This window comes from Narcine bancroftii, chromosome 4 (genome assembly GCF_036971445.1).
Source record: "Narcine bancroftii isolate sNarBan1 chromosome 4, sNarBan1.hap1, whole genome shotgun sequence".
In the NCBI taxonomy this organism is placed as follows: domain Eukaryota; kingdom Metazoa; phylum Chordata; class Chondrichthyes; order Torpediniformes; family Narcinidae; genus Narcine; species Narcine bancroftii.
Genome location: NC_091472.1, coordinates 77,211,083 through 77,228,794, shown reverse-complemented (window position 1 = coordinate 77,228,794; position 17,712 = coordinate 77,211,083). Strand labels below are relative to the sequence as shown.

The 17,712-nt window shown below is 38.8% G+C and overlaps 1 protein-coding gene across 15 annotated transcripts in view; it reads right to left on the bottom strand.

Moving 5' to 3' along the window:
• The window catches only part of ehbp1 (EH domain binding protein 1), a 561,098-nt gene that overhangs the window by 119,438 nt on the left and 423,948 nt on the right, over positions 1–17,712 (bottom strand). For all 15 annotated transcript variants that reach the window (XR_011355819.1, XR_011355820.1, XM_069931681.1 and 12 more), the window contains one exon: positions 13,960–14,107. Coding sequence is in view for 13 of the 15 variants with exons in the window: in XM_069931681.1 (XP_069787782.1) it covers positions 13,960–14,107 (148 nt within the window). In the remaining 2 variants the exon portion in view is untranslated. The remainder of the gene's footprint in view (positions 1–13,959; positions 14,108–17,712) is intronic.

The window sequence follows — 17,712 nt, the reverse complement described above, 5'->3', positions numbered from 1 at the left end:
CTAGTGGAGTACCTCAAGGATCTGTTCTGGGACCCCCTGCCCTTTTGTGATTTTTAAAAATGGCCTGGATGAAGAAGCCGAAGGATGGGTCAGTAAGTTTGCAGATGATACGGAGGTTGGAAGAGTTGTGGATGGACCTGAAGGTTGTCGAAGGTTACAAGAGAATATAGACAAGATGCAGAGTTGGACGGAAAAATGGCAGATGGAGTTCAATCCGGATAAGTGTGAGGTGATGCATTTTGAAAGGACAAACCAGAAGTCTGAGTACAGGGTTAATGGTAATTTACTTAAGAATGTGGATGAACATTGGGAGTTTGGGGTCCAAATCCATACATCTTTCAAGGTTTCCACACAGGTTGATAGGATAGTGAAGAAGGCGTATGGGATGCTGGGCTTCACTGATAGGGGGATTGAGTTCAAGAGTAGAGTGGTCACGTTGCAACTCTATAAATCTCTGGTGAGACAACATTTGGGATATTGTGTTCAGTTTTGGTCACAGGAAGGATGTGGAAGCTATGGAGAGGGAGCAGAGGAGATTTACCAGGATGTTACCTGGATTGGAAAATAAGCAGACCTGTGACTTTTCTCTTTGGAAAGTAGAAGGATTAGATTAGATTAGATTCAACCTTATTGTCATTGTGCCAAGTACAGATACAAAGCCAATGAAATGCAATTAGCATCTAACGAGAAGTACAAAGAATAGTGCTATTTACAAGTTACTGAGAAAAAAAGCAAATACTCCAGTAAACAAACAAGTTTAAAATACTGACAGTATGAGAGGAGACTTATAAGAGGTTGAAAAGATTATGAGAGGCATAGATAGGGTGGACAGCCAGTGTCTGTTCCCCATTGCAGAAATAGCATACCCCAGAGGACCTATATACATGGTGAAGGGACGAGAGTTTAGGGGAGACATCAGAGTAGGTTTTTCATGCAGACAGTTGTATGGACCTGGAATGCCTTGCCAGGGATGGTGGTGGAAGCTGAAACATTAGGGGCATTTAAGAGGCTCTTAGACAGAGACATGGATGAAAGAAAAATAGAGGGTTATGGGATAGGGAAGGTTTAGTAATTTTTTAAAGGAATATATGGGTTGGTACAACACAGATGGCTGAAGGGCCTGTACTATGGTGTAGTGTTCAATGTTCTATGTGCAGTAACTCTTCCTCTTTGCTCTTCAGTGCTAAGATGAACCCTGGTCCACTCCAGGTTGAGAACTGTGAACAACACTGGATGAGTCATTGGTAAGGTGTGCACCACACAGAGATCAGGGCTGTTAGATAAGCAATGGTTGTTAGAAGTCTGTTCACACTTCTATCAGTAGTGTTAAGTCCGATGTGACTGAATATATTGTGCTTTGTTATTGGTAGTACTTGTGTGTGTTATCTCTGTTGCGATCCCCTTACATGTATTTTAATAAAGATCCTTCCTATGTTCAGCCTGTGTCCAGACTCATTGCTCTTTAAACCTACCAAACTTTTCCCTTCCCACACAATACATATCTAATGATATCAAGAATTGCAGGACAATTCTTGCAGAATTATAAAAATAAAACATTAATCGTAAGAAAACAGGCATCAGTCAAATGACGCACTCTAAAGAGAAAAATCAACATAATGTCCAACAAATTGATTTTCCTGCCTGTATTTGAGATTCAATTGCTGGTAGAAAACTTTATTCATGCAGTTTCTCAGTTTAAGTACTGGGTTAATGGGTAGAACAATTTCAGAAAGAGCATAACCAAAGCAAAATTAAGGAGATATTAAGCAAAACCATGTCAAAGATCTAGGTTGTAAGAGCATCTTGAAAAGAAAAAAAAGTGTTTGGGAGCTTTGGAAGTGAATTACATTCCCTGAGTATGGGCCTTCAATAACAAAGCCAAGGTGATGAATGACAGCAAAACAAGATGCAATCAAAAGGTCAAAATTGGAATGCTGAAGAAGATTATGGAGAAGAGGACGGTAAAGACAATAAAGGTATTTGAAAATAAGGACTAGAATCCTAAAACTATGCATTATTTACTCCCAGTCCAGCATGGATGAATGGAACACGGCATTAATTAAGATAAACAGAGTATGATTTTGGAAGGCAAAATCGGGGGACATGCCAAGATTGCACTGGTATCAAAAAGCAGGGGAGAAAAGGAATGGATGAGGATTTCAGCAGAAGAGCCAAGGCATGGGAATAATTGAACAATGTTAGGGTAGTGAGCAATGATTGAGCCCTTGAGTCAACATTTAACTGAAGGACATTTTTTCTCTATTATTAGAGATAGCAGAGGGAGAAGAAGAAAGGTGCCAAGGACAAACTTTGGGCTATCAGCATATATCTGAAAACTGTCATTCCATTGTCAGATAATAAAGATCCAGAGTTAGATGCCAAATGACATGGATGCAGTGGTTATGGAGGAGAATCATGTGGTCAATTGGATCAAAATTTGTATACAGGTCAAAATTTGTCACAACACAGCAAATTGACATTCTGCATGAATGGTTTTAGTATTGCACCATAATCTGAATCGTAGGAGTCAAATAAGAAATTTATGGAATTTCAAGTGCTACAACATTCAAAGGGTTCCAAAGAGGAAAGGAAGGTTGGAAATAGATTTACAAGAATGGAATGGGCAAGATTTTTTTTAAAGAAGGATGTTGTGGTAAAATTTGAACAAGGAAGGAAACCAGTATTTCAATGGGAATAGTGTCAAAAGGTAAAGGTTTCATTATTGTCATGTAATACTACATTTAGAATGTAACATACATGAAATTATTTAACTATGTCTACTATAAGGAAGATAGAGAGTCACCACTTTGTCCAGTGCTCCTCACAGAAATGAGGCCCTAGCGAGTAAGACCAGGGCTCTAACTACTGAGCCATCAGAGCCTCTAAGGGAGCAGAAGAACAATTTTATGGACAGATCAGCCCAGACAAAACTTGAATGGAGAAACTAGAGAAAAATACAAATAATTTTTCTTCATTTCAAATACAGGACACAGCTTTAGTGAACAACAGTAGGGTTGCAATATTACGTACATTAAAGAATAGGATAAAAACAGTAGATAAGAATGTTAACTCATTAAGTAAAATTAATTTAGTGAGAGTTAAGCAACAGTAGGGCACAGAAAACATTTGATGATAGTAAATTTGTGAATTATAAATGAATGTGGCAATGGTAATACAATTTTCATGGAACAGGTCAATCTACATACAGATTGGGCAATCTAAATTAGCACACTTTGAAGATCAAAAAGCTGTAGATTCTCAAACCATTACACAATTTCCGCCTCCCCTCCATCAACTACATCCCGTTGCTTTGGAAAAACAGCTAAAACATAAAAGACGCATCACGTCCCAGTCATAGTCCCTTCATCTGACTCCTGTCTGGGAAAAGACTCACAAGTGTGGCATCACGTACCACCAGATTCAAGGGCAGTTTCTCCTGAATGAACCTCACACTGGTAAAATAATGTTTCAATTTCCCTACATTAACTGATTTGCACTCAGTACTGTGTTTTAATTACTGTACTATGTATGGGTTGACAAGCTGGACTGCTCGCAAAGCAAATGTTCTCACTGCACCTTGGTACATACAATAATAAAGTTGAACCAGAACCTTGGTTGATTTAATTTCAAATGTTTCAGGCATCTGAGGGAAGCAGAGCTTGGGACTACAAAATCAGGGTTGCCATATGGCCTACATTCCAAAGGACATTTTATGTTTAAGTGGAAAGTTGGCTATTTCAGTACTTGCTTAATCAATGCATAAGATGACAGAAAGTTGTGGGATGTTGGTGCTACACTAATTTTGTTTTGAAAAATTTATTTTTAATTTTACAGACTCAAACTTTACAAACATCACAGGGGATCACTACTCCCCTTTTACAGATCAAGTTATATTGAGTCCTTATCTATTCCCCCTCCCTTCCTCCCCCTCACCTTTCCTCTCCCCTCATTGGCAAAATAACAATGCAAATACACTATATATATAAAAAGTGTGTGTGGTGGGGGTGGGGGGGGTGCTGGCTTAGCCTCTAAATTACCTCCTTATTTTTAGCATTTCAGGGCTTGTGTGAGCCTATTGTGGACACTTATTGTCCACTGTATCCTTTTGAGAGAGGCATGGGGAAAGCTAATCACATTGAGCCCCTCGATGTATCACAAGTATGGCTGCCACACCTTAACAAACGTGTTGTGTTTTCCTCTCAAGTTATAGGTAATTTTCTCCAGGACACAGCTCTGCATTTCCATGTTCTATTGCGTTGTGCTTAGCTGAGAGTCAGATTTCCAGGTAACCATTATGCATTTCCTGGCCACCACCATGTCCATAATATCCCCCAGTAAGAACAGCACTGGTTCCTGTGGATACTCCACCCCTGAAATTTTTTTCCAAAGTGTCCCCTAATTCTACCCAGAAGGGTTTAACTTTGGCAAATAGCCACGTTGAATGGGAAAAGGTTCCTGACTCTATGCCACATCTAAAACATAATTCTGAGATTTATGGTTTTATCTTATGCAATTTTTGCACCAGCCTATATCTGGCATTAATAACTGTCATAATGCCACCCTGACAGAAGTCAGACCAACATCGTTTAGGAATTGTTGTTCCTAAGTCTGACTCCCATCTTTTCCTCAATTTATGGAGACCCAGTTTCAGGCCTTAATTTTGGAACTAGAGATACACAGCCTAAATAAATTAATGTGTGATTCCCCCTTCAAATTAGAGCCTCCATGTCACTACACAGCGGCAGGGCCATAGCTAAGCCTAGTTTGTCCCTCAGAAAAGACTTTAATTGAAGGTAGCAGAAGAAGGTCTTTGATAAATCAAGTTTATTTTTTAATTGCAAAAATGACATGAGCTGCCTCTTCTCATAACAGTCCTCGATACACTTGATCCCTCTCTGGCACCAGGTGTCCAGGATCTTGCTACCTATGGTCATAGGAATTAATTTATTCTGGGTTATGGGCATTTTTGGAGATAGCCCTACTTTTAACCCAATAAGCTGGTTTATCTTTTGCCATATTTGAATTATGTGCTTTAATATAGGGCTGTCTGTTTTTTTTTGATTATTAATTTAGTGTCCCATTTGTACATAATTTCTCCTGCGATCTTCTCCCCTACTATGTGTAGACCAATTTGTGCCCAGGAAGGTAAATCGTCCTCCTGAAAGAATGATGCGATAAACCTTGACTGGGCCGCCCAACAGTATTTTTTGAAGTCTGAAAGCCTCAATCCTCCCAGATTATAATCCCAAGTCAATTTCTCCATGGAGATTGGCTACCTTATTCTTCCAAATAAACTGTCTCACATATCCGTTAAAGGTCTTAAAGAAACTCTGGGGCAATGGCATGGGCAAAGATTGAAAGAGGTATTGTAGGCCTCTTAATGCAGTTAACCCTGCTCACCAACATTATGGGTAGGTGTGTCCATCTGTGTAGGTCCTCCTCAGTCTACCTAAGCAAAGGGAGATAGTTCGGTTTATATAAATTTTGCAGACTTTTGTCAACCCTTATCCCCAGATACTTAATCCCCTTTTGTGGCCACTTAAATGTACTCTCTCATTGATTCTTCTCATAATCCCCTTTTGTTTGTGGAATTATTTCACTCTTATCATAAATGATTTTGTATCCTGAGATTTTACAATAATCTTCCTGTATAGTATGTAACCTGGTCAACGACCCTATTAGTTCTGACAAATATATTAACACATCATCCACAAATATGTTAATTTTGTGTTCTTCCTGGCCCACTCCAAATGTCCTGATGCATGGATCCCGGCGAATGGCTTCCACTAATGATTCAATAGCTAATATGAATAAAGCTGGGGACAGTGGAAAAGCCTTTTTACTAGACCTAGGGAAGGCTTAAGATATTTGCCCATCAGTAACAACCTTGGCCTAAGGTTTACGGTATAACGCCTTAACCCAATATATGAATGATTATCTCAACCCAAATTTTTCCAGCACTTTAACCAAAAAAAAATCCCACTCCAGTCTATCAAAAGTTTTTTCTGTGTCTAGTGCCATGGCTATACTTGGATCCACCTTTGACTGTGCCAAATGTATTATATTAAGTAGCCTACTGCCAATTGTCCTTTCTGCACAAACCCTACCTGCCATCAAGCAAATACCAAGCCACTATGTTTGCAGATTATTTTATAATCCGTATTCAGAAGTGAGATTGGTCTATAGGAAAACACCTTTAGTGGATCTTTATCCTTTTGGGAAATTACCAGAATTGTGGCCATTGAAAAAGTCTCTGGGAGAGTATGAGCCTCAGCCGCCTGTTCCACCACGTCCATGAACAGTGGTCCTTAAATTCTGCATAGAATTCTAGGAGGAACCTGTCCTTTCCTGGAGACTTGTTGGTTTGTAGTGAGCTCAGTGCTTTTACAATTTCTTCCTCAGAGAAGGGAGTACCTAATCCTTCCTGCTCCTTGGGCTCTATTTGATAATTCCAAATTAGACAGAAATTCCTCCATTTTATAGAAATCGCCCGTTGATTCAGATTTATATAGTTGCATATAGCACAGTCTAAATCAGTGATTCTCAATCTTTTTCTTTCCACTTTAAGTAATCCTTATCCCATCGGTGTTCTGTGATTAGTAAGGGATTGGTTAAGGTGGTATGTGAGTGGGAAGGGAAGGTTGAGAACCATTGCTCTAGATCTAATTGTTACTGAAACATTTTGCTTGAGAAAAATTGCCATTGGCCCATTTCCTTTGGAGTTACGAAACCATGCCCATAACGAGTCAATTAGGTATGATTAAAACAGTGGTTTTCAAATGTTTTCTTTCCGCCCACCTACCACTTTAAGCAATCCCTTACTAATCACAGAGCACCTATGGAATAGGAAATACTTAAAGTGGTATGTGACTGGAAAGAAAAAGGTTGAGAACGACTAGTCTAAATGTTTCATTTATTTCTTTTGGTTTATAAGAGATTTCACCTGCCTCTTTTTGGATTGCATTAATTGACCTTGCAGCTTCCTCTGACCTCATCTGCCAAGGCAGTACCTTAATGGGCTCTTCTCCCTGGTTCCTCGTACCTTTGTTTGGATCTCAATATTACTTTTTTCATCTTGTATGTTTGCACAGTATTGTACTTGAGCTTTTTATTTATTAGCATTCTATATTCTTCCTCCAATTTCTTGACCTTCCTTATATACACTTTTTTAATGCCTTTAGTATATCTGATTATTTGACTTCTCAGATAGGCTTTCAATGTATCCCATATCAAAAATTTGTTGGCAGTAGAGGTACAGTTTGTTTTGCAAAATATTTCTATTTGAGCTCTAATAAAACTATAAAATTCAATAGCAACAGATTAAGGTGCCATCTGCATGCCGTGGTTGGTTTGTCTGGCATGACAATGGTTAAAGTCAAAGGCAAATGATCTGATAATAGTTTTGCCATGTACTCAGTTTCTATAATTCTGCCCTTTAGCCAGGCCATGGCTAGGAATATGTCAATTCTGGTGTAAGAGTCATGTTGTTTCGAGTAGAGGAGTAATCTCCCTCCCTCGGATGCCAATGCCTCCAAGTGTCCACCAGATTTAACTCTTTCCTGAGGGCTAGAGTTGTTTTCGCTGCCCTCGTTCTTGTTACTTTTTTCGCAGATTTATCCAAAACCAGATACAGGCAAAAATTAAAATCCCCTCCAATTAAGACATTTCCCTGTCCTTCTGCCAAGTGTTAAAAGACATTTTGTATAAATTTTCCATCATCAAAATTGGGAGCATATATATTCATTAGTTCCTGGAGTTCTGAATATGTTTGACAGTGTACTATTATTAATCTTCCTGCTGGATCTATGACTGTGTCTTCCACCTTTACTGGAACATTTTTCCCCATTAAAATGGCTACTCCCCTAGCCTTGAGTTAAAGGGGGATGTTATCACATGTCCCACCCAAGCTCTTTTTAATTTTTGATGCTCATTGCTTGTAGATGGGTCTCTTGTAAAAAGGCCACATCCACCTGCATTTTTTTAAATCAGGTGCTAAGACTCTCTTCCTCTTCAATTACCCATTTAAGCCACTTGGCTCTGCCGAACACATTCAAAATTAATTCTGGAAAACTAAAACAAAAGGTTAAATAAAACAACCAAATAAATAACGCATTATCTTTTCATCAATCCCTTCATTCCTGGCTCCAGCCCAAAAACTTTTGGGGTCATTTCCCTTCTCATCCTGGAGCAGGGGCATTGCACCCATCTTCCCACCCTCTTGGTCATTCCGGAACTCACAACAAATGTTTTTCTCTATTTTTTTCAACAAGGACATTTTTGATAAACAAAGTGTAACATTTATTTCTATAGTACAGTATTTACAGCTAATTATTGACAAAGTTCTTTTCCTTTAATTATTTCTCTTGCCATCTCCCTGTGAGTTTTTTTGGGGCAGCAGTCAGGGTATTTACATATTTTAGTGCCTCTTTGGCCTCCATAAAGAATTTCCTTCCATCCCCAGACAAAAATATCCTCAGGGTTTCTGGGTTTGATAAAGTAAACCCAATTCGATTGTTTATTCATGCTTTTTTAACTGGGTCAAATGCTTCGCAATTTTTTTAGGAGTGCCATGCTTAAATAGAAGAGGAGGATTTTATCACCTTCAAATTCTGCAGGCCACCCCTTTCTCTAGCTCCCATGGCTGCTGTACACAGGCTGTTTTCTCTGTCCTGATATTTTGTAAGGCTAATCAAGACAGAGCTGTCCTGGACCTGGCTTTGGGAGAGGGGATTGACAAGCCCCTTCCATCTGAAGGTCCCCTCCTATTCTTTCTTTCCCCAATATCGCTGGGATCCAATCCCAAAAGAACGAGACTAGGTCTTTCCCTTCTACCTCCTCTTTTACTCCTACTATTTTTATATTTTTTTTACTTAAATTTTCAAGTATATCTTAATTTTTCTCATTTTTTCTTTCTTCATAACCCAGGCATCTCTGTCACTTTCCAATCTTTCCATTTTATCTTCCACCCTTTCAACTGTTTCTTCTCCTATAGCTTGCTTAATTTCTCCCATTTCCTTTGATAAATCTTTTAAAACTTTCTTTATTCTGCTTTCAGAAGCCTCCACCAGTTTCCATCATTCCTTTAATATCCCTCATAAAAGGGTCCAGTCCCTCTGTTTCCTTCCATCCTGTTCTTTCTTTCCTCTCTGTTTGTGATGCCAAGCCATCCTCCTCCTCCTCCATATAGCTTCGCACGCTGCTGCCGCCGGGTTGGAGTCATCCACATCGCCGCTGCATTTCATCCGCTGTCCATGAGAATCGCTCCACTCCACACACAGGTAGAGTCACTTTTATGGCGCTACTGCGCCTTTTCCTTGCTTCTGTCTGTCTTTTGGCGCAGGATTATTGTTGCCTGTGCCCCCTTCACCCCTCTGTCGCTCCTGATGCTGCCATCACCTTCAGCCCTTCTATCTTTCTGCACGTGAGGCTCACCTCGCAGTGGAGGCATTGTCTCCTCTCCAGCAGTGTCTGTGCTCTTTTCCAGCCCTGTCAGCATGCATGTTTCAATGCCTTCGAGATTTTAGCATGAGATCTAGGCGGGCCGTCTATCCACGGGGTGGGTCACAACTCCAACTTTTATTCCTCCACCTCTGGATACTTTGGGCAGGCTCCGTCATCTTCCCTGCCATGAGGCCGCTGTTCTTGATCCTCGTGGGATGCTGGAGTCGGAATTTCTTTTAAGATCATCTTTTTATCCTTCTTCCCCATTGCTTTAGTGTTTCTCTCTTTCTTCCAATGCTTTCTTTTCATTTTTGAAGTGTTTTTTGGCTGTTTTCTTCCTTGGAGCTTTGGTGTTTTGTTTCTACTCCCTCCTCAGCATTACGTGACTCCCACTAATTATTTTTTGTCAATATCTACCGGGAGGAATGATTGGGATGAGAATTCAGAAATGCACCACTGGCCATCCAAGTCATGATAGCCCCAACTGCATTCCTGCATTAACTAAAAAATATATTTATATACTCGACATGACCAATTTTATTTTTTAAGCCATATCTCATACGTTGATATCCATGTTAAAGAGATATGGAAAGCTCATCTGATCGTGTTATTGGTTGATTCCTGTCTAAAATTCATGTGACTTCCTCATCACAGTGGATTCTAGTCTGGAGTTAACCAAGCGATGTCAAAGATGCCTGTTGTAGAAACATCAATTCAGCCAGTAAAAATTATTTTGTTGCTTTCATAAAAGTCACGTGGAAATTCAGATTTTCATTTTTTGCAGCTTTCGCCCTAAAACTCACAGCCTCTTGTTTGTTTCACCATTCAATAAGATTCTGTTCGCTATATTACAAATGTTGCATTCGCACACTTAGTGCTCAGACATTTTTTTAATATATATATATATATATATATATATAAAATCAGCAACTAAGTTTTCACTGCCCTCTTGGATAGAGAATTCCAAAAATTCACCACCTCGTCGAGGAAGACAATTCTTTTCAACTCTGACATTTCAAAACTCTGACATCCCTGCCTGGGGACACATCATCTGTACACTGACCCTGTCAAGTCCCATAGAATCATATTTCAACGAGATCATCTGTCATTCTTCTAAACTTGAGAGTGTAGCCCAATCTACTTAAGGCCTCATTATACATAAATCTGATGTTGCAGAAATCAGTATGATGGTCCTTCACTGCACTCTCTATATCCTTCTTTACAGAATATTCTAAATGTTTTATCAGGGTCCTATATAGTTGGAGTAAGCTGACTCTACTTTTGTACTAATATCCTCTTGTACTACCATTATGCTTCTAATTGTTTGCTATAGCTCCATATTAACCTACAGTGATTTATTAACAAGGATACTGAAACTTCCACATTTAAAAAATTCTGCTTTTCTAATTTTAAAAATTAAAGTAAATTAGTTCATACTTTCTAACACAACGTTTTATCTTCCTCATTCCATTTCATTTACTTAACATTCCTGAAGCCTGCCTGCATCCTCCATTGAGCTTCTATCCATCTCCTTCATACTCTTGGGAGTAGTTTGTGATACCCTGACAGTTTCAGTTTGATTAACCAAGACTATTTTTCAAAATTTCTTATTCACACTTCACCTGCAGTTCTCAACTTTTTTTTTCAGATATTTTGTGTCTCTTTCTGCGAAGGCAAACACAAAATATCTGCTTAATTGAAAGGTAATTTTCTAATTCCTCATATTAGTATTCTGCTTTTTCCTTTATCAGTGCATTGGACCTCCTGAGCTAAAATCTGTAATGATCTCAATTCCTATATTTTTGGTAACATTCTGAGCCTTTTCATTTGATCTGCAAGAAACTTCGCTTTATAGTCATTATTAGGCACCTTGCTTTCCTATTGGATTCTTGTGACTAACATAGATGGACATAACTTTTAAATCTAAAGCTTTTGCTTGTTTATTGTCTGTTAATATTTTTTTCTATTTGCCATAGCCTACTTCCACCCCATGCTTTGTACTTTGTTTTATTCAGATTTATGATCCTGGTTTCAGATTGAACAGTCATTTTCTATTTTTATGAAGTAATTCTATCATGTTTATGCAGTATGAGAATTGTTCCCTAAAGGCCTCTTAACTACCAGATTTTCAATTAACCCCTTCACACTGCTCAACAACAGATTTACTTCTTCAGCATGATGATATAAAAACCCAACTCTTACACGTTAATAAATTCATCCTCCATGCAATTACTGCTGATTAGGATTAAAAGAAAACATATTGCTGGAAATACTCAGCATATCAGATAGTGTCCATTGAAAGTGAAACAAAGGTGACAGAAATGATGGAGATTCTTTTTCAAGACCTGTTAACTCTGTTTATCTGAACACAGATGCAACCTGATCTTTTGAGTATTTCCAGCACTTTAATTTTTGATTTTCAATTATGATAATTTAGTTTGTCTAAACTGCATGTAGATTGAAATGCTTCATAATTATTGTATTACTATTGTCACATACACTTATAATTCACACATTTCCGATCTTCGAATATTTTCTGCCCAGTACTGTTGCTTATCCCATGCCAAATCGATTGAACCCACATCTGTTTTAAGGGTGAGGCCACAGATTTGGCATTTTTTAACTATGCCTTTCGTGGAAGGGGGAAATCATCACCCTGTTGCTGTCAGCTCCATTTCTCTCTGCAGACATTGCCTGGCCTACTGAGTGTTTGTTTTTTTTCTGCTTTTGTTTTGAATTTCTGGCAGCTACAGCATTTTTTTTTGATCAATGGCTTGATATATTCCAAGATAGCTGGCAAAATTAGATAAGAGGAATCTGTTAAGAAGTAGATTTTTCTTTTAAAATTAGGAGGCAGCACTGGATCATCTCCACTTACCCCTGAAAAGAGTAATTTGCTCACTGAGTTTAGCAGTCAGTGAAGAATGGGTTTATTTGTTGTGGGTCTGGGTAAAGTCAGATTTCCTTCCCTGAAGAACATTGATGATTCTGATAATAATCTGACAGTTACAGGAAGGGGTGGCTCTAATAATCCTCAACATGAAATCCAGATCTTGAAGTCTCCTGGCATCAAATCTAACATGGGCAAAGTTGTCTCATGTATCATTCTTCCTCAGCTTGTGAACCTCACAAGTATAGTTCAATACGAGTACTCCATGCTGAATAACACTTGAAAGGAACACTGAAAGTAAAAAGGTTACCGAATGCACACTGGGTAGCTGGTGGACTTTAAAGTCTGTGATCAAGAGTAACTAAGTAATGCCACTGCTCGATCACTTAACGTCTAAATAGTAAGCAGTCTGGAAGTGCTGTGGGGGCACCAGCCATAGAAATAATCTATTCATTAAAATCTGACCCTCTTGGCTTCACAGCTACTTTAACATTATTTTCAAGCCAGGAGCCTCATCCCAGTTCAACAATAATTGAGAAGGGCATGCCAGGAGCAGCAGCAGGAATAGCAAAGGAAGCTGCAAAAGGGGACATGTGCACAGAACTGTAAATACAATGTGCAAAAGACAATGGTGAGAAATTCCATCGCCAATGGATCAGATCAAAACTCTGTTACATCTAGCCATGAAAGGTGGTGGATGATAAAAGCCATCTAAGGGTAAGAGGAGGAAGTTCCAGTGAATATTCTAATTTTCATTGATGACCATGAGTTCCAATGGATAAGTATTTCCAATAATCTTCATCTAGAAGTAGTGAATGGGTGAGCCATCTTGACTTCTGAGATTTCTATTGTGTTCAGCCAATATGATAAAAGAATTAAAAGCAATGGACACTGGTTCAGCTAACAACTAATACAGAACAACTGGATTCTGGAATAAGTCAGACACTCGGCCAAACTGTGCCACTAAAGGTGCAACACATGCATCAACTCAAGATGGAAAATTGCTCACCCACAAAATTAGGACAAATCCACGCTCATTCAGTATCATCTAACCTGTCTACTATCAATCACATTAGCAAAATGCCAATGATCAATAACCTGGTCATTTTGGGTTTTGTCAGCATTACTTGACTCAAAACTGTGGTCCACCCTTCATCCAAACATAGACCAGAGAACTGAATTCTAAAGGGTGAGGGCAGGGAAGATTAATTGTCCTTGACATGGAAGTGACATTTTCTTTACCAGCTGTATCACTCCAGTAAAATGGAAGCCAATAGGCATCAGGGTAAAAGCTTTCCATTACTTGAAGTCATACCTTGCATAAATAAAGATGTGGTTGATACAGGTGGTTCATTCAGGACATCACAGGAATTCCTGAGAGCAATGGCTGAAGTGTAAGCATCTTCAGCTACACTCAGAAGGCTTCATATTGGGTGATGATTTCACAATGTTCAATTTTATTAACATATCCTCAGAAAATTAAGAACTGCCTATTCTGATTTGAACACCCTCTCCACTAATATTGGGGCCAACATTTCAATTATTTTGTTCACTTGGTTTGCACAGAGATATTAGCGAATTAAATTACTGATAACTGAATGAGATGTTGCACATAGGCTGTTACTAACCTCCAGCAGTCTTTGATCTTTCCCTTAACTTCTCTGTAGACAATTCATTGTAGCCTGGGAGATCAGACATCTTAACACCAGATCGAGCTTCTGCAATTAACTGACGAGCTCTCTCTCTCAGCTGGCGACGTCGCTCTTCATCTTGATGCTGAAATATTGAACAGCTGCCATCACAGTAATCGACAAAAAACTTAATTTCATTCCAAAATTGATCTCTGTGACAGCAAAAATGATGTTGCAGAGAATGCCATCAACTTTCTTTGTCACTGGAGAAGCCAGATAATCTAACTGAAAACTGTTCAAATTGAAGAAAAAGTTAACATAGTACACTTGAATATAAGTCCATTGATATGAATTCATCCTTTATAGATGCAATCATGAATATATATTAATAATACATTAGCATGTGCCTATAAAAACAATGTGGACAGTTATTCAGTTATTATTCATCACAGAGGCTGCTTAACTGGCTGAGTTTTTCTAGTACCTCTGCATTGTTTAATTTATCAAGACTTGGATGAAGAAATGGAGGGATAGGTCAGTAAATTTGCGGATGACAGGAAGGTAGATGTCATGGATAGTGTAGATGGTTGTCCTAGGTTACAATAGGATATGGACAGGATGCAGAGTTGGGCAGAGAATTGACAGATGGAGTTCCATCTGGAAAAGTTGGAAATGATTCACTTCAAAAGGTTGAACTGGAAGGTGGAGCATGTGGTTAATGGCAGGATTTTTAGCAGAGAGAAGGATCAAAGGGATCGTGGACAAGTCCATAGATCTCTTAAGGTTGCTGCGCAAGTTGATATGGTGGTTAAGGAGATGATTGTGGACCAAGGAGAATGAAAGTCAATCATTCTCCACTACACATCAACAGTTCCATCATGGAGAGAGAGTAGAGAGCACAAAGTTCTTTGGCATGCATATAAGGGGATGACCTATCCTGGACTTACAGTACAACACCTCCTTATTTGTCAGGAAGGCACAGCAGCACCTATACTTCCTAAGGAGGCTGAGGAGGACTAAGCTACCAGCCATCATCTTGACAACCTTTTACAGGAGTGCTGTACAATTAAGAATGTCCTGTTTGGCTCCATCATTGTATGGTATGGTAGCTGCAAAGTGTCAGACTGGAAGACTATACAGAGAATCGTTAAAACAGCCGAGAGGATCACTGGGGCCTTAATTTCTTTTATGGAGGCATTTATGGGAGTATTATCAAAATTGGGTTCAAGGAATTATAGAAGACTCCTTCTATCCACTGCACAATATCATTAACCTACCACTATCAAGAAAAAGGTACAGGAGCATCAAAATCAAGCTTCTTCCTGCAGGCTGTAAGAGTGATGAACAGTATTCTGTAAGGATGTAAATCATCCCAAATATTTATATATAATTTATTTTGATTATTTGTGTGATTGTGTATTGTGTATTGTGTGTGCACCATTGTCCAGAGAGACTCTGTTTCTTCAGGTTTTTTTAAGTACAATCAGATTATATTAAACTTAAAGAAGGCATATGATGAGGGACTGAGTTCAAGTGCCCAGAGGTAATTTTGCAGTTTGACCACACTTGTGGTATTGTGTTTAGTTCTGGTCACCTCATTAGGAAGGATGTAGAAGCTTTAGAGAGAGTACAGAAGAAATTTACCAGAATATTGCCTGGATTGGAGAACATGTTTTGCTTGACCAAGCTAGTACTTTTCTCTCCAGAGCAATGGAGGATGAGAGGTGGCAATAGAGGCATTTAAGATTATGAGAGGCAATGGATAGGGTGGACAGCCAGCACCTTTTCCCCAGAGTGGCAATGGCCAATGTTCAAGGTGAGTGGAGGAAAATTTAGTGGAGACGTCAGAGGCAAGTTTTTTTTAAACACAGGGAGAGGTAGGTGGTGGTGGAGGCTGGTACAAAAAGGACATTTAAAAGACTCTTGGATAAGCACATGGATATAAGAAAGTGGGTAATGGGCTGTGAGGTTGGGAAGGGTTAGATTGATGGTGGAATGGGTTTATATAGGTTGGCACAACATTGTGGGCCGAAGGACCCATACTGTGCTATGCTATTCCAATCCATAATTTCTGTTTCTCATGTTTTTTCCATATCTTTTCAATCAAAAATTATTCTGTCCTTCCAGGGAATTCTTTAACAGGATGAATATGCAAAAATGTCTACATCAGCAATTGCACTCTTGATCAACTGCAGACAAGAGGGTATGCGGCTGTCTGGACTTTGTCTTTAGGGTATCCTCTTCATTAATACCAATGTAATACAAGAACAATAGAGATATTTCATTGAAAACAATTGCATCAAATAAAAATAAAATAACAAATATCTGACTATTAGCTACTATATTTAATTTTTAGACTTTGTAACAAAGACTAATTACATGAGTAGATAAATTGTGCAGTCTTTGAAGAATATATTACACATTAAATGGGAGATTGGTTTTGCAGCTCTGAACTGGTCAATTTTTCTCACAAGAATTACTTGTTTCAAGAGACAATGTAGAAAGTCCAAGAGGAACCTTCAATTGTGTCTCCCAATCCGCATCATTTACCTATATTTTCTCAAAGGAACACCATGGCACATGAGCCACTCACTTTCCTGGTTTAGAAATACATGACTCTTCCTTCACTATTACAGCATACAATCTGGCAAGTTGGTACCCAACAGCAATGTGAGAGTACCTTCATCATGTGGATTTCACCAAAGTTTCTCAAGGACACTGGAGATAGACAATATATAGAAGCTTCATCACAACACTGAAATTGACTAGGGGCTCTCACAGATTGATTGGCTGCATCTTCCAAATGATTTACTGCAGGACAAACATTTTAATAATTACAGTAATGAAGACCCACAGAGCACAAGTTGTACATAACTGTAAATTTCTCTTTTGAATTCATGTGACTGACAGCTTAATTTGCTGAGATCTATGCACTCCACCAAGTGCAACCATGTCCTTCCTATAGTTTGGCGACCAGAGTTGCACATAATACTTCAAGTGTGGCTAACTAATGTTGTAAAGAAATGTAATGTTCCAATTTTTATATTCTTTGCTCTGAGTTATGAAGGCAAGCATATCATGTGTCTCCTTCACCACCCAATTTACCTGTGTTGTCACATTGAAATCCAAAGATCCTCTGTTATTAACATTCCTTAGTGCCCTGTCATTTACTGTTATATGTCCTACTTCAACTTAACTTTTCAAAATGCAACACCACAGTTCTGTCAGGATTAAATTCCATCCGCCCAATTTTTACCTGATTTATATTCTGCTGAAAGCTTTGACAAACCTTTGCTGTCTACACCACCACCAATTTTTGTGTCAGCTGCAAACTTCCTAATTATTCCTCTCACATTCACATTTACGTTCTTAAAATATACAACAAACAGCAAAAATCCCTTACACCGCTTATCATAGACTTCCAATCAAGAGTCCACACCCAGTCTGACCTCCACATTGCCTCCTATTACCAAGCAAATTCTGCATCCAATTAGCCAGCTCAGTTAAGAGCCAATGGACTAGCCTACCATGTGGGACATTGTCAAATTCCTTAATAAAGTCTAAACAGACAACATCTACTGCCCTGCCTTCATCAATCTCCTTAGTTACATCCTCAAAAGATTCAATCAATTAGCAAGGCAGGATTTCCCTCACTCAAAGCCATGATGAATGTCAGATCAACTCAATTTTCCCATATGTACAAATATCCTCCACTAATTAAAACATCATTCATTCCTTTTGACCACACAC